Below are 26,508 nucleotides of genomic sequence, written 5' to 3' on the forward strand. Positions count from 1 at the left end.
AGACAAACACTATATAAAAATAGTAAGTGTGCTAGCCAAATAATCATAACCACAAATATCACAATAAAAAGAAAATGATGTGGTCTCTCTCTGGATTCAAGAATACTACTGTTGTAGAGACCTAAGAAAGAAGACCTAATAAAGGTCAATGGTACCTCAGTGATAAGTAGACATTAGGCTAATTTCAATTGAATAGCAATTTATTTATTACCTGCTATGTGAACTGCACTGCATATACTGTATAGACAAAAATAACTACTGGGCTAAACTAAAAGATTCCTCAAAGCACAGAACAACATCAGCCAATACTTTAGTCGAGTTTCCATATTCTAGTTTTATATGTGCTCAATAGACATATTTACCTAGGAGTATAAGTATTATTGAAAGTTTTAGCGCTGCTGGGCCTAAATGCTTTTGGTTTTGCAAATACTCCAGGATGGAGTATGACGTTCACAACTGCGACCACCAGATGGCACTAGTCTTATCCTTTTCTGAAGAGAATTTCATATGCAAAATTCAGTGACAGCAGTGTCACAAAAGTTAAGGGGACAGAGCAAGAGACAACTAAACAACTTTTCCAGCCAACAAAACACACGAGAAATGTGTTTATGTTAATTCTAATTGTTTTCACTTTTATAATTGCTTAAAATGATCTGTACTCAGGCCCTTTGAAAGCATCAGACCTCACTTAGGATAGTATCTTTTGTGATCCAGATCTCCACAACTCTGTTAACTTCACCTCCTACTACCTGCTCCTCACTCATGCTATTCTATTCCACTGCTTCTTTTCCTGTTCCCTGATCGTTGGGGTTTTGCATTTCTTCTGTGTGAAGCTTGCATTTTTACTGTCTGAAACCATTTTCACAAATGTGTGTGCAGCTCACTCCTTTCTTCATCCAAGTCTCTGCTAAGATAGCATCTCCTTAGAGAGGCCTTCCCAGACCACCCAGTGAAAACATAGCACCTTCTGTATTCTCTATCCACTTGCCCTCTCAATTCTTCATAGCAAGTATCATTCTCGGATATCATACTACATGCCCTTTATGATTTGTCTCCTTCACTGGACTATGAAGTTCTATAAATGCAAAAACTTTGTCTCCTTGTCACCATTATTCTTTTCCTTTTTTTTTTTTAATTGACAGAGTCTTGCTCTGTTGCACTCAGGCTGGAGTGCAGCGGCATAATCTCGCTCGCTGCAACCTCCACCTCCCGGGTCCAAGCGATTCTCTCACCTCAGTTTCTCAAGTAGCTAGGATTACAGGCATCTGCCACCACGCCCAGCTAATTTTTTGTATTTTTAGTAGAGATGGGGCTTCACCATATTGGCCAGGCTGGACTTGAACTCCTGACCTTAGGTGATCCACCTGCTTCCGTCTCCCAAAGTGCTGGGATTACAGGCGTGAGCCACCACACCCAGCCACCACTATTCTTTAGTACCCAGAAAAGCATCTTTCTCATGAAAGGACTCAATAAGTGAACAGATGCATTAATGAATGAATACCTAAGGAGAATAAGAGAATCATTAAGTCTACATAAATCATTTCTCAAGAATGTGGATTTGCATACCACCAAGGTCACTCTCAGTCCTGCATCTCCTTTTATATCTGTTTCATAAAATTATTATATTATGATCTCTCCAAATTTGAAATTTTCTAAATTAATTTGAGGTAAGCATATTAACTCTACCTTTCAGATTCAGGTATTATTGGCCTAAAATCCTATAATATAAAATTTTTTGATCCCTATTACCAAAATTACAGAATGCAATTTGGTTTTACTTTCAGCTAACTGAGATAGGAATGGCTTTCCACCTTCAGTTCCAGGGATACACATTATTCTTTATATTCTAATGCACGAAGACTGGTAGCAATGTATATAAATAACATTATAAAGGGCTATTTCTGTGATTGTTTTGAAGATCAGAAATATGGTCATAGGGGCTCTTTTAATGCCTTTATAACGCGAAATCACAAAGGTCAGCCAATGAGAAGAGAAAAGAAGTTTTTTTTTTTCCTCATTCCCCCACGTATCTTTGCCCTTTTGTACTGTAAATTGCACAAGCTGGCATTTAAATGCACAATGTCAAAGGCAGAGCACATGCATTCAACCTGTGCAAAAAGACAGCTGGCTAGGGGCAGAAAGAGAAAAATACTGCCCTAATGCCTTCAGGGCCAAGCTGCCAATGATACATCCCACCTCTCCGGTTTCTCATATCACAGTATTTGCCCTGTGGACAAAGAAGAAGTAGCCAAAGGAGCACTTTCCTTCTGACAGAGCAGCAGCTATATTCCACCTCTGAGACCAATAACCCCTCCTAGCTGCCTTTGTTAAGCAAAGACACCAGGGATGATGATCTGAACCATTTCAGCCCTTAAATCATGTTTGTAACAGTGGCTATTTTTGTCAAGGGCTAACTCCACATTTTGCTCATTTGGCTCTCACCATTAAAATTACTCATCCAGGACTGGGAAGGTATAACACACAAATGAAAGTGGGATTCAGACACTAATAAGAACATGCTGTAATAATTTTGACCAGAGGTAGCTTGTCATAATGGGTAGGGTAAGTGTGAACGTTATTTCCCTGGTTTAGGAATACAGGCCAGCTGGCAAGGAAGGGTGGATGTTCGCACTATTGTCCTCCAGCAACTCAGTTGGAAAAAGACTAAAAAAATGCATTTGTGCTCACATCATCAAATATGTCTTCAGCTGTTGTTTCACACTGTGTGTGTGTGTGTGTGTGTGTGTGTGTGTAGTTAAACTAAGCAGCTGAAAAGCAAGTTACTGAATCAAGTAGTTGCTAAATCCAATCTTTTCTTAATGTTTTGATTTAGAAATAAAAATTCAGGATCATCTACCTAAGTTTCCATTCCTTCTTTTTCCTGCTCCAACATAGGCAATGATGATACCATACAACATACTTCCATCCCAAACACTGGCACCCTAAAAGCAGTGATTTTCCAAAAGGACAAGTATCTCTTCACTCACCCTCAGCTCCCATGGAGATAGGTGGCTACAAGAATCTCAGAATCTTGTATAGTTTGACCAAGTCTCGTACTTTGAGACTTTGCAAGGTACTCTTTCCACTACACTCAACCCCCAACCCCAACAGAAAGCCACTGACTCCATTCCATCTTCTCAGTTTATAAAGAAAAAGCAGAAGCCTGAAACGATGAGGGTTGTACATCCAGTGGCAGGGTTAGACCTCAGGTCCAAGCTCCCGACTCCCAGCAGAGCATTGTTTCACTGCTCATGGCTGCTTTTTTTTATGAGCCTTGATGAGTGTTTTGCGTACCTGGCAGCACAGAATCACCCAACGATCATTTTTAAAATATAGTTGTCTTTCTTATCCTTGTACCAGGCCAACTGAATCATAATTGCTGATGGGAAGAGAGATTCTGGTATTCTAAACCTCTAGAGATGCTGTTTCAAATGAGCAGGTCTATGTGAACCTACTCCCAAAGGCCATGGGAGCTGAGAGGCTAAAATAAGAAACTGACAGATCCAGTTTCTCTGAAAGAAGCATTTCCTAGGGATTTACGAGCAGAAGCCATGTCTTGGGTAGCTGAGAGGTGGTGGATCCCCGCACTGTTAACCCCCAGAGCCAGGGCTTCTATACCATAGAGAAAGGGTATAGATGTTTCAGAAGGAATTTGCCTATAAGCAGGATTTATGGTAAGTACTTGAAAATAGAAATCTGAGAGGAACTGGGGTTAAGCAGAAGTCAGCACAGTGGATTAGTTTCCATGATGGAGTTGCTTTAGCCTTTACACATGCATAATTTTTTTTAATTTATTTTTTGTTTAAGAGACAGGGACTCACTCCGGCACCCAAGCTGGAGTACAGTGGTGTGATAACTCACTGCAACCTCTATTTCCTGGGTTCAAATTATCCCCCTGCCTCAGCCTCCAAAGTAGCTAGGACTACAGGCATGTGCCACAGCCCCAGGTTAATTTTTTAATTGTTTATAGAGGGGGGGGGGTCTCACTATGTTGCCCAGGCTGGTCTCAAATTCCTAGTCTCAAGTGATCTTTTCACCTTGGTCTCCCACAGCACTCACAAACACATAATTTTAAAAGCTTCTGAGATGGAGCATAATCATCCACACTGGACATCTCTGAGAATCAAAGAAAGTGTGATGAATAATTATGTCAATGCTACAGGAGAAAACTGGTGTGTATGTCACCTTAACCTTGGGTGACACTACTGAGTACCTCCTGCCTCCCAAGTGCTAATGGTCATTGAAACTTTGACAATCGTTTTAGAGTCAGAGAAAACAGATTTCAAGTCCTAATTCCTTCCTACATCAGCAGTAGAAAATTTTACTCTCGAAAACAAATGAATGTGTGCAATTCTGTGAAATGAAGGTGACAATTTTCATCAGTTTTTCTTCAGTACCCAGTGGAGTGATTGAAACCTTGTAAACAGAAGTGAATGTTGACACGAATGGTCAAACCACAGGCAAAGGGGGATCCTGAAGTTTTAAGGAGTTAATGCAAGCAAAGTGCTTGTAATTTAATAGGTGGACAATAAATGTAAGTTCCTTTTCCACTTAGGGCTTTAATAAACAAAATTACAATGATCTTAAATGATCTAATTGCTATTTTTGCTATTTTTGGATAGAAATCATTTTAAAAGCTTACTTTATAAAGCTGTAAGAAAACAAATGGCTTTCATAAAGTTTAGAAATGACTGTCCTCTGACATGCACTAGTGGTAAAAGATGGCAGCTGAAATACAAGCAGCCTTTCAAATGTTCTTTCTGGTTCTACTGTTTTCCTGGCAGAGATGCAAGGATTTTTTTTTTTTTTTTAAACAGCAAAACTGTCTATTATTCTCTCAAAACAATTAACACAAAAACTTTTGAATTCAGTGAAGGTCAGAGGATTAATAGGTTTTATCTGCAATGTGTTTGAAAAGCTAATTAAGACTCCACATACAGCAGAGGAGACTGGGAATACAATATTTAGTTTTTCTCTACATGACCACAGTGAGCAAAAGTGAATAAAGACAAAGTGAATGCAGAAATTCACAGATGGGAGGCAAATCCTTTTTGAAGGATATAAAACTAAAAATACATCACATGTGATGGAAGATGCTTCCTTTGTTTATTCAATGGGTGGATTCAGCATCTGCTTCATACTGGCATTGCACTAGGTGCTAGATACTCAGTGTCGAAAAAAACAGAATGGACTCACTTTTTTTTTTTTCTCTAGCCTAAAGATTACTTAAGTAACAAAGGAACCACATTATAAATTAATGGAAAAAAATTTAATTGTTGTTAAATTCCAAAAGGAAAATGGTTTTTGGGTTCCCCAAAATATTGTTTACCAACAACTGAACCAGCCAACTGAAGTGCTCATATGAAAACAGTATGTTTTAAAAAAGTCATCATGACAGAAAGGTATCGATTTCCCTCTGATTCTTTTTTCTAACAACATTCTTCTTCCAGTTAAAAGAGATGAAACAGCAGAGATCACAAAATTCACTGAGGAAATATATCTGCTAAAAAGCCATTTAAATAAATACTGATACATGTTTTCTCTTCCTTCCTTTGAAGCTCAGTTGCTATATACTGGGTGAGTTTCCTTTATAATGCTTTCCATGGCTCTCTCCTCTCAATCTGCCACATTGGATTAGGCCCTTCTTACCTGTCACCAGCACTGTTGTAATTGACTTGAGCTCTGTAATATTTATTGACATAACTTTCTAACTACTATTTCTCTTGGTCTCTTGCCTTTGAGAGTATATTGGCAGATTAATACTTTTTAGGCAAAGATATGATTTTGTCAATCCATTTCCTTTACACATTTACCTGTCAAATGAAGTGTAAATTATCCAGTTGTGCCCACAAACTTAATTACATCAGCTACCTGAGAGGAATATCAGGATCTTTCTTCCCAATTTCATTTCCCACTGTCTCTGCTGTTCTCTCTTCATACTTGACCTGAACTTTTCTTCATCCTCTTCCCACCTAATCTCTTTTGACTTTTTCAGGAGGACTCAGCCATAGAAGTAAGTATGTACAGATGGCCAACTCTGCATCAATAGGCTCTGCATAGGTGAGTGCCACCAGTTTCTGCAGATCAGGAATATTTGGGGCCAGGTGCAGTGGCTCCTACCTATAATCCTAGAAGCTTGGAAGGCGTAGGCAGGAGAACTGCTTAAAGTTAGGAGTTTGATACCAGCCTGGTCAACAGAGTGAGACCCTTTCTCTACAAAAAAAAAAAAAAAAAAAAATTGGCCCAGTGTGGTGGCCCACTCCTGTAGTCCCAGCAACTCAGGGGACTGAGGCAGGAGGATTACTTGAGCCTAGGGGTTTGAAGTTGTAGTGAGCCGTAATAGCACCACTGCACTTCAGCCTACAGAGAAAGGTCACATCTCAAAAAAAAAAAAAAAAAAAAAAAAAAAAAAAAAAAAAAAAAAAAGAAATATTTCCAAGAAAACAATAAAAAATAACACAACAATAAAAATATATACATAAATTAAAAACCAATACAGAATAACAACTATTTACATAACATATATTTTGTATTATATATTGCAGGTAATCTAAAGATAATTTAAAGCATATGGGAGGATGTGCATAGGTTATAGGCAAATATTATCTCATTTTTTATAAGAGACTTGAACGTCCTTGGATTTTGGTATTCCCGAGGAACCTTGGAACCAATTGCTGGGACATAACTGTATTCAGTTCTGCCCACACATCTATCTTGTTACCCAAGTTTGGCCAATCAGAAAATTCCCTTAGAATTTTGAGTTCAGTGTGTTTTTTCCTTGGGGTTCAGGATTTAACGACTTTGTAAGCCTGACATTTACAGAAGCAATCTTGTTACAAGGTATAGAGTTTTTATCCAAAACCTTAACTAAGCAGGAAAGCTGATGGGAGATGGAAAAAGAGAGATTGAGAGAGAAAGCCATGATAATATCCTTTATAACTCTGAATCCAATATTCCTCCCATTGGAATTCCAAGAAAAGCAATCCAATACATATTTTAAAAACTAATTTGGACTAAATTAATCATGATGAGTCAAAGACATAAAAGTTCCCCTACAAAATAGTGGGAATTCCACACATTTAAAAAATTATTGAATGGAATCATTGTTGCTCACAATATACACAAGGAGTAAATTAGGTCAAAATGGTTAAATAAAACGGGGCAAGTTTATGTAATAAGACAGGCCTGACAAAGAAAGTCTTCAGTACTTATTACCTAAGGTTAAGTTCTAGATTGCAAACCCCTCTACTTATCCTCAGTGACAACTATAACAGGTTTTAAAACCTCCTAAATCTGCTGTAGATACAGATTATAATAAAGAGGTTGTGTGTTTCCTTCAAGGGGCTATTAGGAAAAAATTAGTAAAAAGGTGTAACAGAAATAAATTATGGATTACTATGTAGCACAAAGGATAGTGGATTTTTTCTAACTATAATAACTAGCAAAGCAAATAAATGTAACAGCGTTATGGGTAGCTGTGTCTAATTTGTCTTGGGCTGTCTCACTGTGTTTATTAATAGTTTGGAGGAACAAACATGTTGTTAATTTTATACTCCAGCTATAAAATGCCATCTTTTCACATTAAACATTTTAAAAAACAGAAGTTAAAGCTCAGAATAAAATTAAAAGAAACATTTGAATTTTGTTTCCTATTTTATTCATAAGATAAAACCAATGAAAGTTACCCCTGCTTTTAGTTATAAAAATTTTAAAATTTACATTAACATGTTTTCTGGCAAGCAAATGCTGAATTGACAAATATATTTTTCTTCCTAAGTCTCAGTAAATAAATACATATTTATTCACTCTCTAAACCAGCTACTAAAATAGGCATATCTAAACAATTATTAGAGAAGTTATTTTCCTCCTATAAGAAGTCGTGCAGCAAGGTGAGTTATATCAAACATAAAATGTTTTATTTAGTTTGTCATCTCACTCTCATTATTCAAGAGTTTTAAAATTGCTATAACTATTCTAAATCTGTATGGATGTTTATTTGAGTAATAAATAGTTTGAAAATTACAAAATACAAACATAAACTAACTTAGACAAAATGAGGAATTAATTAAATCAAGTAATGTAATGTCAGGAGGTCAGAGGAATAGTACTTTCCAGGGATACATGAATCATAGTCTTGAAATACCTTTAAACTTCTACCTTAATATGTTTTATTGTCTTATTTTATGGGGCAGCATTATTTTCAAGATTAGCTACCACATCAAGTATGTAAATATGGCCAATAGCATTTCTTTCACTCACTCAAATTACCATCTATAAAAAGAAATCATCTTCCTTTTTTCCTTTTTACTTAAAGCCTATGGACAGCACTCTGGCCCAACTTGGGTCATGGGCCCTCACTCATGGGGAAAGTGATAGGTGGAACAATGACAGTAACTTGAAACCCCATTTGAGCCTACATGGTTGGAGTTTAGGGGAAGGGCTATTCACCAAATGAGCAGAGTAAGAAGGAATGAGAAATGCCAGAGGAAAATTATAAGTGTCCATTGTTATTTTTTGTTGATTCAGTCTTTCATTAGGCAAGAATATGAGTTTTTAATCATCATATTTATATACCCTACCTAGCCGCATTCAAAGGCACATATGGAAATTTTATGCCTCATGTTACCAAGGCATCAAACTGAATAAAAAGCTGTTTTCTAACCTGCAATATTTAACTCCTTCCTGCCTAACTGCCCTTTCCTGTCCCTAATTGGTTATTCTGCCCTACTTCTTTCACAATGATGTTCACACATCCATGCCTTCTCATCAAGGTCTCATCCTTTCAATAGAGACCATTTTACAGCAAAGTTGAAGTCACGACTCTTTTTATATGCATTATGTTTTCACAGGCCCTCTATAAACAAGAAAAAACAACTCATGCATCTAAATTAGCTTTCTGTCTGCGTTTTTTTTTTTAACTTGCTAGTTAAAGATTTCATACGCTAATTGGTCATGTCATTTTGATAAAATTTGAGTGAAGCTAAAATTCAGTTGCAATAGGAAATTAAATTGTGCATATACTTTTGAAATCTAAATGCTGAAACTGAGTTCTATTGGAAATGGAATTTCTTCAAATAACAAATGATTACAAATGGCAACCATGTGTGATTAGGACCTCAGTTAATGGCTTTGCTGCACGAGAAAGGCTGCCCAGGTGTTATCTTCGCCCTTCAGATGATGAATAGCCGTTTACACCTTTGTGGAGACTTTAGATTTTATTCTGAGTGAGGTGGAAGCTGCTATAATGGTGGAAACAGATGAAGGCAGAGCATTCATCAACCTGGGTGCCTAAGCGGCTATGATGAGTACAGCAAGTTTCCCAACTTGTGCATGACGAAGAAAAAACTTTCTCATTTTTCAAAGCTGCTGAAATTTTCAGGGGTTTTCATATTGTTGTTACACTATGAACTTGACTTTAGAGGTAAGAGGCTATGGTACCAGAGCTGAGGTGGTTCATAAAGGTAGTGAGAAAAGTTCAGCTACTAAACATATTTCAAAGGTGAAAGTGAGAGGATTTAATAATGAATTAAGGAAGAGAAATAAAGGAGTCAACAGTGGCTAGAGAGATTTAAGGCTGGGGAAAAACGGTTATAGTAATCTTCTAACAAGAGGAAAATACTAAGTATAGAGACACATTCAGAGGTAGAGGGGTGTGTGTGTGTGTGTATGTGTGTGTGTAGATGAGGGGTGTTGTTGTTGTTTGCTTACAAAAATATTAACTTTGAGAAGTCTACTGGATATTTAAATGGAGATGGTGAATAGGCAATTGGATAAATGAGGGTGTGATTTTGGAGTTCAGTGAGAGGCCACAGTTGGAGACATACATTTCAGAGTCATTATTATAAGAATAGTTTTAAATTTATGAAACTATGAGATCACCAAGGAAGTGAGGATAGAGAAAGAGAGAATTGAGCCCTAGAGAGCTTCCAATCTGAGATTCCAGAAAGAAAGGGAGGAAGCCAGCAAAAGAAAACAAGAGAGTGACCAGAGAACTTAGAAGGAAAGAATGTTGTCTAAGAGGCTGAGTGAAGAAAGAGATAGGCTGTGAAATGCTCTTGAGAAGGAGTTCACCTTTGGACATGGTAATGTGGAGAGTTGACAAGAACTGTGGTGGAGATGAAAGCCTGAGTACAGTCGGGATAAGAGACTGGAAGGAGAGTGTAGACAACGCTTATGAGGAGTTTAGCTATAAAAGGGATCCGAGAAATCAGGCAGCAAGCTGAGAAGGATGTGCTGTCAATAACAGGATATTTACATAGTACACATATCTATCTATCTATCTATCATCTATCTACACACACACACACAGATACATATGCACACATATGACATAGCACATTTTATGCTGCTGAGAATGACCATAGAAATCAAAATGAATTTGCAGAGGAGAGAATTGCAGGAGTGATGCTCCTTAGTTAGCAGGTGGGAAAGGCATACTGTGCACCAGTGGAAGGATTTTTCATAGAAGTATGAACACTGAAACCATTGTGTTGTGTTGTCTTCTGCCAAGAAGGCAGAGAATGTAAGGAGACAGATGAAGTACATTGTTGGATTTGATGGTCAGAGCTTGTGGGAGATCTCTTCTAATTTTTATTTTCTGAGAAAAATAGGAAGCAAATAATTTGGCTGATAGAGAAGGGTAAAAAGGTAAAGGAGAGTTTTAAAACAGGAACAGTTTGGACAGAGTAGTCTCAGAAAAGAGAGAGTGAACTATTAGGATTCCATTTCTAAAATATAATGGAATCACCAGGCATTCTTTCAAAAGCTAACTTAGGATTGATTTCACAAATGTCCACTGAGCCCCTGCTGCATGCGTGGCATAATGGAGCAATAGTAGGTAGTGCAAATTCCTGGGAATGTTAGTGTCTATAGATATTTTTAGAGGGAAGACAGCCCAAGTGGTTTACCATATTCCACTGATAGGCTTGTATCACATGTTCAAGCCATAGTGTATTTTCTTCTTTCTCCTCAGATTTGTATAACATATTTTCACCTCTACATCAGCATGGTATCTTTCAAGGCAATTATTTTATATGCCTTTCCTTCTAGTGTATTTTAGCATTAGCTACTTCATCTGTTAGCATTAGCTACTTCATCATTTTTGACCTTATATTCCAAAATTAATATAGCTAACAGGATATGTGCAAGTGACTAACAAAATTACTTAATTGTTTATACTGACATAAATTATTTTTTGTAAAATACTGTTTTTAATTGCAGAGGTAATTTATTACATGTGCTCCTCAAGCCTCCTTTAACTACTTACAACAAACAAACTTTCTAAAAAATAACCACAATTCTTATTTTCTGGTCTAGAAACTTGCTATCTGAATCATTTTTCCCTATTTTTTGCATTATCAATAATTATTAAACTTTCTTTCCTACCTTAGGCTTATTGTCTTTGGGGTTTTTCTACTGAGATGTCTCAAGATATTTCTTTGCCCTGAGGACAATTAATCATTATTCCACATGTGTAATAATTTTTATTTTTTTAGTGCCCTTGGTTTATGCAGATATCAATAAAACATTCTATGATAAGATTCACAGTGATGTTTTTTGCTGGAATAGGCAGTCAGGAGAGATGGTGTAAATTCAGGTTATATATAGTGAACATTTACTATGGCCTCACTTCCTGAAATAAACTCTTGACCACATCTTTTTTTTTTTTAATAACTAACCTTCTAGAAGAGCCAGACAAGTGGCTAAATTTAAGACAATGATAACAATAATAATAATAACTTCACTTCAAAATTTAAATAATCTAGACATCAGTTTCATTTAGCTAGATGTTTAATTTTGAAAAAATATAATCTTGTAAGTCTTCTTAAATGTGATGTAATCCTTCTTCTTACCGGATTACCTCCACAAATTCAAGAAAGATACCCAGTCTTTCTCTGTTTGAAAACTTGAAATGGCTGTGTTCACTGACTTAAAAGATTCCCCATATAATCTTAAACATCCCACATTGTCTACTTCTAACTTCCACCACGGAGTCCTCATTCTTAGGGATAACAAAAAGTAAGTCTACACCTAAATAGGAGAGTAGATCAAAGTTAGAAACATGGCTTTGATGTTCTCCCTGTTTCCTCATTTCCATATTACACATCCACATTTCTGAGCTACTCTCTCCTGAATATAATCTGGTTTGTTTCAAAATATCTTTATTAAAATTAAAGGCTATTATCCAAGTGTAATTCTAAAACTACAAAGTAGAGGGGAAGGATTTCATTCCTTACTAGACATAATATTTTCATGAATGAAACCTGCAATTTCATTTGCTTTTGTTGATCACACTGCATTATTCTATGTTGGGTTGGTTTTCTAAAATACTTAAATATTCCCTCCATAGATGACACTAAAATTTCTCCCTTGTGTTGTTCTCTAAATAAAGGAATTATATCACCTATATTTTCACCATCTAGAAATGACTTCTTGAAGGGAATACTTATATTTCTTTTTCAATGTTGTAGCTACTCCATTTCATCATTTTTTAAACCTAATCTAGGGAATCATCACCCAATCCAATTTCAGCTCAAATGTTTTGGACAAAGTTTATGTAATTTCTCTGCTGGAGGGATAGGACCCATGGCCTAAGATAAAACAATCAGATTATTCTTTCACCCTCACCATAAAGGTTAGTTCAGGAATGGGCCTATGAAGACTGATACTACTCAAGTTTTTGTTTGACCTTTCAGGACACTGATCTATTCCACCCCTACCCCCTTTCCCAAGCTCCTAGCAGGACATGAATAAGAGAGGATATAGGGCAGCACCTATGGCCAATTTACAGCTACATAGGCCAATTCCAAGGGAGTAGAATCCAAAAACAGAGAGAGAAATCTCCTGATGATTTCGTGTGACCTCTGCATCAAGTTAAACTCAAAGCCAGTTTACTCCAGAATAGTAGTTGGATATACTAATAAATTCCTTCTTTTAGACCATCTGCCACTTGCAAGATCAAGTATCTTCAGTGATATACCACTGTTAAAAGTGTATGTGTTCCAGTCTCTATCCTGATTAAAAATAAATATTATATGTGTCTTGGTCAAATATCCAATTACATAGGTCGGTGGTGTCCCTGTTCTAGATCTCCAATAGTCACCTACCTACCATAAAAGAGAAATAATTTCTATACTTCTGCCTTGATTTTTGTGTGAGCCCTTGTATTTACCCTATTATAGTGCTCATGGTTTAATTTTTACTTATCTGTTTGCTGAAGCCCTTGGAGACAAGTTCTATGTCTATTACACTGATCTATGTCCAACATTAAGCAGATTTCCTTGCATATATTATGGGATTATTAAATATTTGTTGAGTGAATGAATGAAGGAAAGCATAATTTCTACAAGAAAAGTAAGAGTCAGACCTACAGGATCTCTTCTGCATTTTTTCCTCCATGTTTACCACTGTCTGCAATATCATCTGAAGGAAATTAGCAAAAAAGAAAAAGAGGGAGGAAAAAAATAAGACATTAAAGCAGTCTACCAGCATTTTGTTTCCTAGAATTAGAAGACCAAGTGCTTTTTGGGTCCCAAAAGACAGTGAAGCTTTATTTGGTGACTTTCACACTGACTTCACTCTACTTACTGGTGATGATGGGCAAGTTATTTACCTATTCCAATGCTGGGTTTCTCTTTCTATAAAAAGTGGATTATAATGGTTACCTTACAGAGTTGTTATGATTAAATGAGAAAACAGATTTAATAACTGTTGTTATGATTACTTTAAAATGCTCCTGATAAAATGAATCTATACTGGCAGAATTTGCTGTTGTTTCAAAAATACCCTTTTGGGATCCCTAGAGAGGCTGCAGTTGAGGGAGATATCACTTTGATGTTTTTAAAGCTTTACTTGCACTGAAGGGAAAATCTTATAGACTTTTAGGATATGTAACGACAAAATTTGCCTGGATATTTCACATCTGCATTATTAAATATGTATCTCAAGTCACAAGGAAAACTCAGGCCACACTGTCACATTATTGTCTAACAAATTGATCAAAATCTCTCCATATTTTTAAATTGAGATTAACAGATTAAAAAATAACTTGTGTCTAACTGACATTCTATTTCCTATGCCACTCTGTGTCATTTTCCCAGGAAAATTTAATTTATGACATTTGCAAGAGACTACTGTATAATTACATTATTTTATTTCTTACTTTTTTCAGAAAATAATTTATCCTATTAATAAATATAAACTGGAATTTAAAATAATTTGTCTAATATGTGTGCAAGACCTGCTAAAAAATCTTGATATATCAATACATACAGAGAAGAAATATGTGGTCTATTTACTGATATTTACTGATTCTTCTTTATATGTATTTCAATTCTCCCTGTTAAAAGAACTTAATAAAAGATAATACAAGGCCGGGTGCAGTGGCTCATGCTGTAATCCCAGCACTTTGGGAGATGGAGGCAGGAAGATCACTTTAGTCCAGGAGTTGGAGACTAGCCTGGGCATCACAGTGAGACTTCACCTCTACAAAAATAAACAAAATTAGACAGGCATGGTGGCATGTGCCTGTGGTCCCAGCTACACAGGAGGCTGAGGTGAGAGTATCACTTGATCCCAGGAGGTTAAGGCAGCTGTGAGGCGAGATTGCACTACTGCATTAAAGCCAGGGGGACAGAACGAGACCCTGTCTCAAAATATAATAATAATAATAATAATAATAATAACAATAAAATAGGCTGGGTGCAGTGGCTCATACGTGTAATCCCAGCACTTTGGGAGGCCGAGGCCGGCACATCACGAGGTCAGGAGATCGAGACCATCCTGGCTAACAAGGTGAAACCCCGTCTCTACTAAAACTACAAAAAATTAGCCAAGCATGGTGGCACGTGCCTGTAGTCCCAGCTACTCAGGAGGCCGAGGCAGGAGAATTGCTTGAACACGAGAGGCGGAGGTTGCAGTGAGCCGAGATTGCGCCACTGCACTCCAGCCTGGTGATAGAGCAAGACTCTGTCTCAAAAAAATAAATATAATAATATAACACAACTCTCAAGTTTAGGGGTGATCTTGTTTTCGTCCTCAGGGAGGGTAGCCCCAAGTCCCCAAAATAAGCATTAAAAAGATTAAAAATAGTCGCATTTATACTAGTCCTTTTCTTCAGGCCTAAATACTTTTAACATGAACCTTCTCTCCTTCTGAGTTTTTAATATTTATTTTAAAATGCCCTTGCCTCATTTTTGCATTCAGCCCAAGCACACTTTTGTATTGTTCAAACCAAAAGTGAATACGTGAAAAGTTATCTCAGATATTCCCACAATAAGTTACAGTGGTAACTCCATTTTACCTTCTCTAAAACAGATTAGCTTCTAGAGCTAATATCATAGTAAGTAAGAAGATATCATAGTAAGTAACAAGTCAGAAGACTTTCCACTGTTGGAAAATCTCTTACTCTCAAAGGTATAAACAACTATTGTCTTACCTAAATTCCATGATTATAAAACACTTGAAAATATACTGTCTTTCCTTCAAACCCTTCAAGCATAGCCAATGTTTTTAACACAGTCAGATGCTGTCATCTGAACTCAGATTTGCAACCTAATCTGTTGCGGAACAAAAAGCTAACTTGAAGGAATCTACTATTGCCTTGTAATTGTGGAGCCTCACTAAGTCAAGGCTGGGAATTACTGATTAAACCAGGTCTAATGTGTACTAGATTTTCCATTTTTTACTTATCTGAATGAATTTTTAAAAATTTTATCTGGAATATAAAATAATACAACTGCCCCACTATCACTCAAAAGTGTGTGAATTATTTATATTTTATAACTTGATAGTAACTCCTGGATTACTATCAAATATCCTGAAAAAATGTATCTAGATTTCAATGTCTAACAATACCAATTGGAAGCATTTGTTAAATCTTGCCCAAATACATATTTGCAAAACTCCAGAAGAAAAGATAACTTTCTAAAACCAAGTGCTTTTCAAATAAGGAGAAAGATGTGGGTGATCAGAAAAAAAGCTATAATCTTCTCAATATACAAGTCTAGAAAATGGAAGGATGTTCTTTTAAACTAAAACTTAACATGAATACATATGAAAGATACTATATGGTATTTTGTCCAATTATAAATGTACACATAAATATTTCAAATAGGTCTTTTAGTTACATGTAAATGTAGAAATTTAAGTGATCTGTAGTCTGCCATATATATTATTTTGAGCTAGAACAACTTGTTACAAAAGATTCAAAAGTAAAACAGGTAATATTCTAATGCCTGGTAGACAATAATATTTAATGGTATATTCAAAGCAATAAGCTTCTGTAAAGGACTCTTTGCAATTTCTCAATGACAAAAGCAGATTTTGTAGAGAGAAAGCAAATAGCCAAAGGTTTTAGTTTGTGCAGAATTTAATATTATTTGCCTAATACAGTAATTGAAAATATTCTATGGAAATAGATACGAATGTATCCCTTAAACAGCACAAATTCTTTATGAGTTCTATACTAGACGAATCTTACCTGACCAATTCATCACCACAAAGATGTTTCAGTGTAAAGCTCTAATGGGGTATTGTAAATGACCGATCCTTAAAGAGCTTTACTAAAATACATTTCACAAACTTTCCTCAGTGAGCACAAAAGACATTTTGGATATCTCTTTTTCTAAAATTGAGGGTTTTATCTCAGAATGTATTTATTATTGGAGTTTTATTTTTATCACCAGAGCCACCTAATCATGTATTGTATATCTTACAAATGCATGCCTCTCTTTTAAGGCAATCTGCATAGAGTCCTAGTCATAATTTGAAAACATCAACTTTTTAAATATCAGAGCACCTGTGGTATTATCTCCAAAAAAAAAGAATATTTTTCACTACATACTCATCAAACTATGATTTCTCAATTATCTTTTCGATTTCTGCTTATATATTCTGTCCCTCTGAGCATCAATCTCCATTCTGTTTATGTACATCGGGAACTAGATTGAACTATTAAAGGAAAACTAGACAAAACACAAAAGACTTTACTCCTCATACAGCCATAATCCTTCCCCCTTCCCCGCAAAATCTACACTTTAGTCTCCATTTTTGCACCTCCCGTTCCAACCTGACTTTATCCTTTCACTCCACTGACTGCCCTTGTGTCTTCTGCCCTTGTAAAACAAACTTGTAAGTGACATTCACAAAGTTGATAACTTTTTGCTTCTTGAAACATCTATTTCTGAAACATCTATAATACCAAGCTCTTAACTTTTCCTTTAATATCTCTGGCAATTTCTTTCAGACTCTCTTGCTTTATTTTCCACCATTGAATTTGTAGGTGTTGGACTTCCCCAGGTCTTGATCCTGGGTTCTATTCCCTTTTTCTTTTGACACAGTGTCTCTTTTTAATCTCATCTATTCCAAGAGCATTAACTATAATCTATAAAGATTCCTATATTTAAAACTTCAGCTCAATCTCTTCCATTACACTTTTAATAAAATCCAAATACTTATACATGTCCCTGCATATTCTGACTCCTAGTACAAACCACACTCCCCTTCCCCCACACATCATATATATGTATATATACATCACACAATGATACAGCAATCAATGGCTGAGTCCTTTCAATACATCAGATCTCAATTTAAATGTTGTCTCTCAGAGAGGCCTGCTCTAATAATCTTATCTATTTAAATAACTTCCCACCCCAAAGCATTATTTTCTATCATTGCCTTAAATTTATTTTCTCCACTGCCCTTACTCAGAGTTGAACTTATGGACGTTTTGTCTTTATTGACTGTGTGCCTCCCTTGTCAAACTGTAAGCTCCATTAGGGCAGATCTTGTCTGTTTATCCACTTCTGTGTACTCAGCACCTAGTACAAAGCTTGGCATACAGTAGGCATCTTTAAAATATTTCCTTCAAGATGCATGCATGAATGAATGAACACATTGGTTATTTTCTAGTAACTGGTTCAGAAAAGCTATGTGGTTTTTAATATCCTTCTTGTAATTTATAGTTCTATACAGATAATTCCTGAAAAAAATCCTATTGGAAAGTGTGATAATTAAATATGGTTTTATACCATTGTCAATAGTTATTTTGTCAAAATTATTTTCACAGTTAATAAGTTTATAAACATATGATGACAAATTTAACTCCAAAAAGTTTACAATTGTAACTATGAAAAGGCCAACCCAAGAGCAATGGGTCATCTTAGCTTTGGCCTGTTTCTCTTGTGTGTCTATATATTTTGCCCAGGTTATAATTGTTTTGTTATGAGACAAGTCAACTTGTTAATTGTTCACATATTATAATCTAATCAAGTAGGTGAAACGTTATTTCTTCAAAAATATCACCTTGTGGTGGAAGAGAGAAAGAATATCCACGCTTCTTTTATCTACAGTGAAGGTGAAGAGCAACATAAACTTCAGGTAAGTGTGCCTTGTGAACACTTAGAATTGTCAAATTCGATCATATTGCTTAGTTGTGTCATCCTTTTCATTTCTGGGGGGAACTCAAAGATAGGTTTCATCACTATAAAATGTAGGCACTCAAAAACCATCTCTTATTATATGAATTTCATTATCTTGGACATTCCTGAAAGTATCATTTTTATAGACACTGTTGATAGCCCTTTCAACTTCCATTTCACTCCACTTCCACTTGGGAAAATTGGAATGCATCTTACAGACTCACTTGCAGCCAGAGTTCTGGAGACATATCAAGTTCCACCAGATTGAAAGCAGAAATGGTTTGGCAGAGCAGATGAATGATTTGGCAAATGAAGATGTTAGTAATTTGCTGAGGCTTGCCTCAACATTTCCAGGATCTAGTCTTTGCAGATGTGAGAAGACAGTGCTGGTGAACCAAGCAGTCTCCTAATCTATTGATCTGCCTTGATGCTTAATAATCCAAATTTTGATTATTTGATTTCAATTCTTTTAGTCCTTCAATAACATTGTAGGTACTCAGTTCCCTGTATAGAATGCCTTCTAGTAGTACCAACTACAGTGTTTTGTGTTTCTAGCACTGAAGTCTAATACAAACGTAGAGAGATGTTTTTAAAATCTTTATTTCTTTCGTTGATTGCTTTTTTTAATGGTATTTCTTCAAGTGAAAATGTACCTTATAACATTGCAAAAATATCAGGATGATTTTTTAAAATTTTTACATAATGTTTTTAAGTGGCAGGTATTTATTCAATTTTTTACCATGGATGATTTCAAATATACACTAATAAAGGAGTGTTATAATTAACCCCGATGTGCCAATTGCTCAGTTTCAACCCCTATTAATTAATGGGCTGGCAATTTTGTATCATATAAAGCCCACCCACCCACATCTTCCCCAGAGATCACTGGCAAAGTGTGATTTACCAGTGTCATACAGTAGAAGCCCATTTATCACTGAATAGAGTTTAAGCCTTAGGTTTGTTGTGTCGGCATAATAATAAAATATAAGGGAAGAAAATAAAATAATAATATATAACTAAATACATATATTTTATAATATAAATAATATTAACATTAACATAAATATAATAAAATATCACAATAACACTCATATACTAAATAAGCATGTAGGCATATCTTATGCCTTATAAATTTGCTATTTGGGGCTACAGTAGTGAGATCATATGCTCTGCCATGTTCCTCTATTTTAGGAAGAAATGACATTTGTTCCCCAACTCTTCAAGATTTCAGGTTATTCTCAATTTCCCTCATTATCCCTATAAAATTTTACTACTTTCATAATAAGCTTGAAACTTGCTGTTTGTAAACCATATTGGTGTCATGTGAAAATATAAAGAATTATTAAACCCTGAAAAGAAATGAGTTAAAAACTAGCACTAACTGAAACTCAATCTGTCTCTCTCTCTCTGACACACACACACACACACACACACACACAATTTGGGGGTTAAGGGATTGTAAACAAATAAACTATGCCTATCTTTTATCAGGAAGTTGAACTGATTTGGAAAAACCAATGGAATTTTGTGTAATCAAAAGTAAAAATGACAAGCATGCAAACAGAAAACTGGTTCCAAGAAGGACAAACTTGTTTTGCAACCCTAACTGAATAGTCCTGCCTAGATGTGCTGAGCAATTACTCAGTTTGGTCTCTGCTTCGGTGGCTGAGCACTGTCCTTGTAGGAAGTGATATTGGCATAATCCGTTCTCTTGCCAGTGGGGCACAACCTCACTTTGACATGACTGCTGGGCTAATAACACAGGTCTCCCAGTGGCAGGGGAGTATCAGATTTTCCCATGAACCATTGCACATAAACATGTTTCATCATTTCCCTCAAAAAGCTAAAACCAATCCAAACACACGTGCACACACACACATGCATGAGCGCACACACACACACACAAAATCACTGAGTTTTGCCAAAAATATGTTTTCAGATTTTGCATTTGCATGCATATGAAAAATGCTTGAAAATTACAACTCAAAATTTTCTTCTGCAACTCTTTTAGTAAAATTGATAGCAAGGAAGAAGTATCTTGGTTTATCTTTACCCCTCAATCATGTAATTTTCACAGATCCACTGCTCTAAGCAAGCAGTTTCTCAGTAGCTTCATAGAGTCAGAATTGTTTTTCCCTTCTTATGATAAAATATATATTTCATCAGAAAATAAGAAAGTTTTAAAAGAAAATGAGTGAATATTTAACAGAACAATAGACTACAATAATACATCCTTAATAATGGAAATTTGGATGCAAAGGAATGGGCAATCAACTCTTGGACACACAGAATGTCTGGCTGATCCTTCTTGCTCATTTCATGGGCCACATAATCATGCAATTCTTAATATTTTACATTTTTTTCCACCCCATTTATAGCATGATGCCAGATATTTCTATGTATTTCTATTTGCTGCCTGCTAATCATAATCTTTATATAGTTGACATCCTATGCTCTTCTTTTTAGGGTCCTCACCACCATCATTTTTTCCACATACATTATTACTACTTAGAAAGGGAAAGATTTTCACTAAAATGCCATCTAACCCAGCCTGCCCTCCCCAGACGGTTCTCCACCCTGAAGTTTTCAATCTTCTTCGTTTAAGCTTACCTACCACCTCATTTTCTAGGGTACAATTTTTAGCTTATTACACAGGAAAGATCTGGAAATCTCATTTACTTTAAGTTCTTAATAGCTGAGAGGAATTAGGTTTTTACCCCATATACACAAGCCCTAGAAGATTTGCATTTTAATAGGGGACAATTCCTTCATAACTCAAAGGAATGGAATGGTTCTAATGGTAGAATTTTAAGCATCACTGACATCAGTGGAGGAAATCTTTGAGGTGAGAATGCTTATCACCAAACCATAATACTTGAGATGATTGTCTTTTCCATGTAAACTTAAGCCTAACCTGAATCGAAGCCAATATTCATGTTTGAACAAGAATAGAAACAGAACAAAATTTAAAGCAAAAATTGAAACTGTCAAATAGTTGAATAACCTTATTTCTTAATAGGGTGCATTATTCTCTCTCAGCTTCTTATCTTTGCAGGGTGGTATTGTTATTACTATGTATCTCTTTTCAAGTTCATTGTATCTTGACCAAGGTGGTCCTCACCTTCATTAAACTTTAATAGATTTCTTTCTGACCTTCAGCGGCTCCTGATCTCCCTTTTCTTAGAGCATTTACTTCAGAAAACTGGAAAACTTGTCATTGTAAATTCTTTCTCTACTCTATTGAGACACAGATTTTTTTTTTTTTTTTTTTTTTTTTTTTTTTTTTTTTTTTTTTTTTTTTGTAGAGGGATGAGGAGACAGAGTCTCCCTCTGTTACCCAGGCTGGAGTGCAGTAGTGCAGTTATGGTGCTCACTACAGCCTCAACCTCCTGGGCTCAAGCAATGCTCCTGTCTTGGCCACTCTAGTAGCTGGGATATTTACAAGCCACTTTGCAGTTTCACAACCCATAAAGCCTTTCTCAAGGAACTGAGAGCCATCCGTTTGAAATGTAATCATCAAGAAAGATAGTGCCCCATCTCTCAGTTTCTGTGGAAGAGTAGGAGCCTAACTTCCTTGGACTCCTTGCTCCACATTGTGAAACTACTTCTTATCATGCAGATATAAGACTGAAAGTTTATGTTTTGAGGGGCAGAAGCCAATATGCAAAAACAGATGTCCTGTGATTCCCCATACCAGCCATTACAAACACTCCTGCATTTTTTTTTTAGTGGAATTGAGTTCAGACTCAATTCCAGTCTCTCTCTCCTACTGCAATAGCCTTGAATAAAGGCTTCTTTGCCTGTTTAACTTTGTCTAGTGCAAGTTTTGCTTTGACCTTCACGTCTTGGGTAGATATAAGTAACTGTATACAATTTGTGCGTGTTGCATGAGGAGTCTTTCATGAAGCAAACATCCTGAACGTAATCCATCTAAGGAAACAAAGAAAGTGCAATACCTTTTTTTTCCACATCAATGGCAGTTTCCTTCTCACTTTTCTTTTTGACATCTTCTTTTTCTGCTGGTAAAATAAGAAAATTATAAGCCTTTACCTGTTTAACTTGCAAATATTTCAGGGCATGCATGACTACCAGTGAGGCGTCTAATTTATCTTGTACAGAGAAATCTTAAATCAGCCGTAAGTCATGTCAAATATGAATAAGGTAGCACTTTCATAACAGACTAGTGGCTTAGGTATAATTTCTCTTCAGGAAACAGAATTTTTTTTTTGCCAAAGATAAAAATTATTTAATAACAGTGAAAACACTAAATGACATTATTAATTATGGTATTATTTAACAGCTTTCCTAACATACATTAAAAATAACATATTGAATTTTCTCTGAGCTGTGAGGTCACCAGAACCATGTCAAAAGTTCTGAAATCTCTTAAGTTCACTTGGGACATCAGATGAATTATTTGAAAACAACCAATTAAAAGATATATATATATGTGTAAAACAAACCAATCAAGTATTTTCTGCCTTCTACATAAAATGACTTGATCTTTTGGTGAACTTTTAAAATTAAACTGAATTAGTTAAATAGTAACCGTCATGTTCACATATATAGTTAAGTAAAGTAGTGAATTAGAGAGAATTAAGCAGCTGCTCTTAAGAAAGAAAAAATAATCACAGTAGTAATTTTCAAAAAGTGTTTAGGCTTGAATTCTCTTTAAAAATTGACAATTTTAATTTTATTTGGAATATCTAGACATGTTAAGAGTGTTCGTTAATAACAATGACAATGCATTTATTAAGGGAATTTCTTTCCTAGAAAATAATAGATTTACCAGTAGTATTATGCATGGACACTAATTGATTTATGTGGCACATGGCTTTTAAATTTCTTACCTTTCTTTTTTGTTTCAGAAGTAACTTTCTTCTCAGCCTTCTTCTTTTCCCCTTCTTTTTCTAGAGAATACATTTAAAATATTTCCTTTAGGGAAATTTAGTATGAAAGCAAAACCAAGGTTGAAATGAAAGATGTTAAGTCAGTTCTGCCTCCGGCTAGCTTTGTGACTGAGCAAGTAATTTAATCCCACTAAGCCTTATTTTCCTCATTTATCAAATAATAGTACCTCCCTCAAAGTTAATGTTTACAAAACACTGTGTAAAGTGCCTGGCTCACAGTAAATGTGTAACATTGTAGACTGCTAATACTGTTTACAAATAATGAACAAGATAGTTTGAACTTTCTGAACCAAACAATTGTTTATCTAGTGCCTAAAAGTATTGATATATAAAATTAAAATATATTTCTTGGAAAATATACTGCAGATAAACTAAAAGAATTAATATGTGTTTTCTTTTATACATTCAATTTCATTAGAAATAACAGACCATTAAAAAGGTATCTTTTGATGTAGCTGTTTTTCAGATCTGGCTCTTGTCAACAGGCATTTAAGCCTGATGACAGGTGTCTGGCAGTGTGTTGGAGACATAACTTCCACTGTCCTTTCTGAGTGGTTGTATCAACAAGGCTGTTCAATCTTTGCACCCAGAGGTTGCAGTAAGTCTGGAGGCCACATCAAACTGTTTGTGGTACTTCTAAACTTCGTGGAAGAGCCCTGTTTCATAAATCTGAGACAGCCTTGGTCTGAGGGGGCAAAGACAGAATTCACATGCTGCCCAGGCATAGCCACATAGCAGGTGTACATCCCTGGACACTTTTCTGGTAAGCATAATCATTTCAGATAACAAAGTCCTGTACTAATACATAGTTGTTGAAATTGAATGTTCAGTGGTTTTAGATTTGGGACAATAATAGCTATGGTTAATGTTGTAAATGTACTGATTATCTTCAATTAGCAGTGCTATTTACCTTATATTTGAAATTCCTTTCTCTTTGTCAGTTGTCTCTCATCTCAGGTACAGGTACATTCAAAGACTTCCGTTACCCAGAACTATTATAAGATCATTATTATGCTAAAGAAATTCAATATGTAGTTCTAGAATGAATCCTTAAGTTGTCTACTAATGACTGCATCTTATTAAATAGCGGAATTAACTCATTCCCTTAGGTATAGAGCTTTTTTACCTACAAGATCAAAGACAACACTTTATTTCAATGTTAGACGTATAATTTATAAAGAACCCCTTTTATGATTTCTAGAGATAATCTAATGTCGCAGGGAAAAATGTATTCACACTTTGTCTAAAAGTGTCTACAGCATACTATTACAGCTCATCCAATCAGAAGTAGAAAGTCAAGAAGTCAAATTTTGATAGTTCCAGAGATAGAACTAAACCAATTGATTTCCACTTCTCCTTTTCCTAAAGGTTTATACATATTAAACATGCAGATCATATTTAAAATTCTGAATGAAGATACTTTCAAGTATCACTACTTTCAGCTTCTCTGGGAGAAATTTTATGTGGCAGTGAATTTTACGTCTTCTCTAAATAAATGTATATGCCAGACAATTGAATAGCCATTTGCTAAGCATCACCTCTGATGTCATGTATCAGCAAAGGGGTTAATTAAAATACAAATGACTTGTAAATATTTCTAAGCTCATGCTAAACACTAATGCCATGATAACCATAAGATCAGAACTCAGTATCCAAGTCTCCAAGTTTCATAAGGTTGATGAATAAATATTTCATTAAAAAGCTTGTGCCAATTAGTAAATCTTACACTGAACTTCACAAAGAAAGTAGATATTCGAACCCAGAATATGGAAGGCATTCATTTATTTTTCAATTTTTCTTAGAGAATGCTCTTGTGCAACAAATTCTACCCTTCAAATTAATATGGCTGAAATTTTATCGTGGTGATACAGTATTCTTGTCTTCGTCCAAATTGAATTAATGCTCCTATTATACACTCTGCTTGTGATTACAGTCATACACTGTGAGTCATGCATAAGAGCAGAAGTCCACAAAATGCAGATATAAATAATGTCATTTAATAACATTTTTATGAATCAGACCTTTAAGCTGTCATTATGAGACTTACTTTATTCTTGCTGAATTTCATATAAAATGTCAACTTCTTAAGATTCTACATTTCCTCAAGCACTATTGTCTCTGTTATATAGGTGATTTGGTAGTAATGGAATTAAATTTTTCACTTATAAAAACATAACAATTTAATTATATCCTACTTGGATATAAAAATAACCCATGTTTCTTTTGTGAAAACTTCCCTGCCCCTGACTTTTTCTTCCTCAGTAGCCAACAATACTCTTCCCTTTCTGTCTACCTGACTTTGAACACACATAAAAAATTTCCTCTTCCATCTCTTTCTCATTGGTTTGCCATTTTGTTTGTAACAGCTAGAGAAGAATTAGAGCATTTAAGCCCATTGATGTTCAGATTAAAAATTAAATGTATCTACAGGATGTGAAAGTATCAGAATATTACCTTTCCCTGACAAAAGTACAATAAGCCCTGAAATGATGGCTGTATTCTGGCAGGGATCACAGTAGAGTGTGGTTGGGAGAGAAATCTTTCCTACAATGAGCAGCTCTGAGCCACAAATATGTTATTAGCTTCTGCATAAATTAACATCAGATGAAAGAAAAATTAAACCACTTACTTCTTACTTTCTAAGCCCTCACAATGGGCTTTTCTCTTGCTTTTAAATGTTTTTTTATGCCATATCAAAGCCAGACAATACACAATACTTAATTACAATTGTAAAGCTTTCTAAGATGCTGGTTCCATGAGGAAACAAATGCAAAATGTTTTATTTTTGTCTTATGTTTTGTTCCTCCTCTCTTTGCCCTTCTAGTGTAGAGATTATCCTAATTCTGTGTATCAGATGAGTGCTTTTATTCTAACACTCTGGCCAGAACTGATGTATTCCTGGTTCCAGTTAAGTAAATAAGAACTTGTTTCTTTAATAACCATGCATTCCAACATACCTCATCACTGTCACCTTGTTTTCTTAGAGTGGCAGAGATTGGCCTGGAACCCAGCTCACAATATGAGCATGGAAAATTTTACATAAGCTTAAGATAAGTTCAATTACACGAGTAATTAATAGAGTTGTCCCATTGTTATCTACAGAGGGGTGTGGAGCACGAGAGAAAGCACAGGTGCTGGCATTAATGACCTTGGGCTGAATTCTGTCCATGACTCTT

General features: G+C 35.5%; 1 protein-coding gene and 1 long non-coding RNA gene across 4 annotated transcripts in view; one reads left to right on the top strand and one right to left on the bottom strand.

Moving 5' to 3' along the window:
• TRDN (triadin) overlaps window positions 1-26,508 on the bottom strand; it is a 407,513-nt gene that overhangs the window by 193,553 nt on the left and 187,452 nt on the right. For all 3 annotated transcript variants that reach the window (XM_063621032.1, XM_055263048.2, XM_055263039.2), the window contains 2 exons: window positions 23,273-23,332; window positions 22,379-22,441 (listed from right to left, as the gene is read on the bottom strand). In XM_063621032.1, coding sequence (XP_063477102.1) covers window positions 22,379-22,441; window positions 23,273-23,332 — 123 coding nt within the window. The remainder of the gene's footprint in view (window positions 1-22,378; window positions 22,442-23,272; window positions 23,333-26,508) is intronic.
• The window catches only part of LOC129472983 (uncharacterized), a 30,764-nt gene continuing 28,179 nt past the window's right edge, over window positions 23,924-26,508 (top strand). The window contains exon 1 of the long non-coding RNA XR_008654163.2: window positions 23,924-24,095. This is a non-coding gene — a long non-coding RNA (uncharacterized lncRNA). The remainder of the gene's footprint in view (window positions 24,096-26,508) is intronic.

The sequence above is a fragment of the Symphalangus syndactylus genome, chromosome 2, assembly GCF_028878055.3.
Source record: "Symphalangus syndactylus isolate Jambi chromosome 2, NHGRI_mSymSyn1-v2.1_pri, whole genome shotgun sequence".
NCBI lineage: Eukaryota > Metazoa > Chordata > Mammalia > Primates > Hylobatidae > Symphalangus > Symphalangus syndactylus.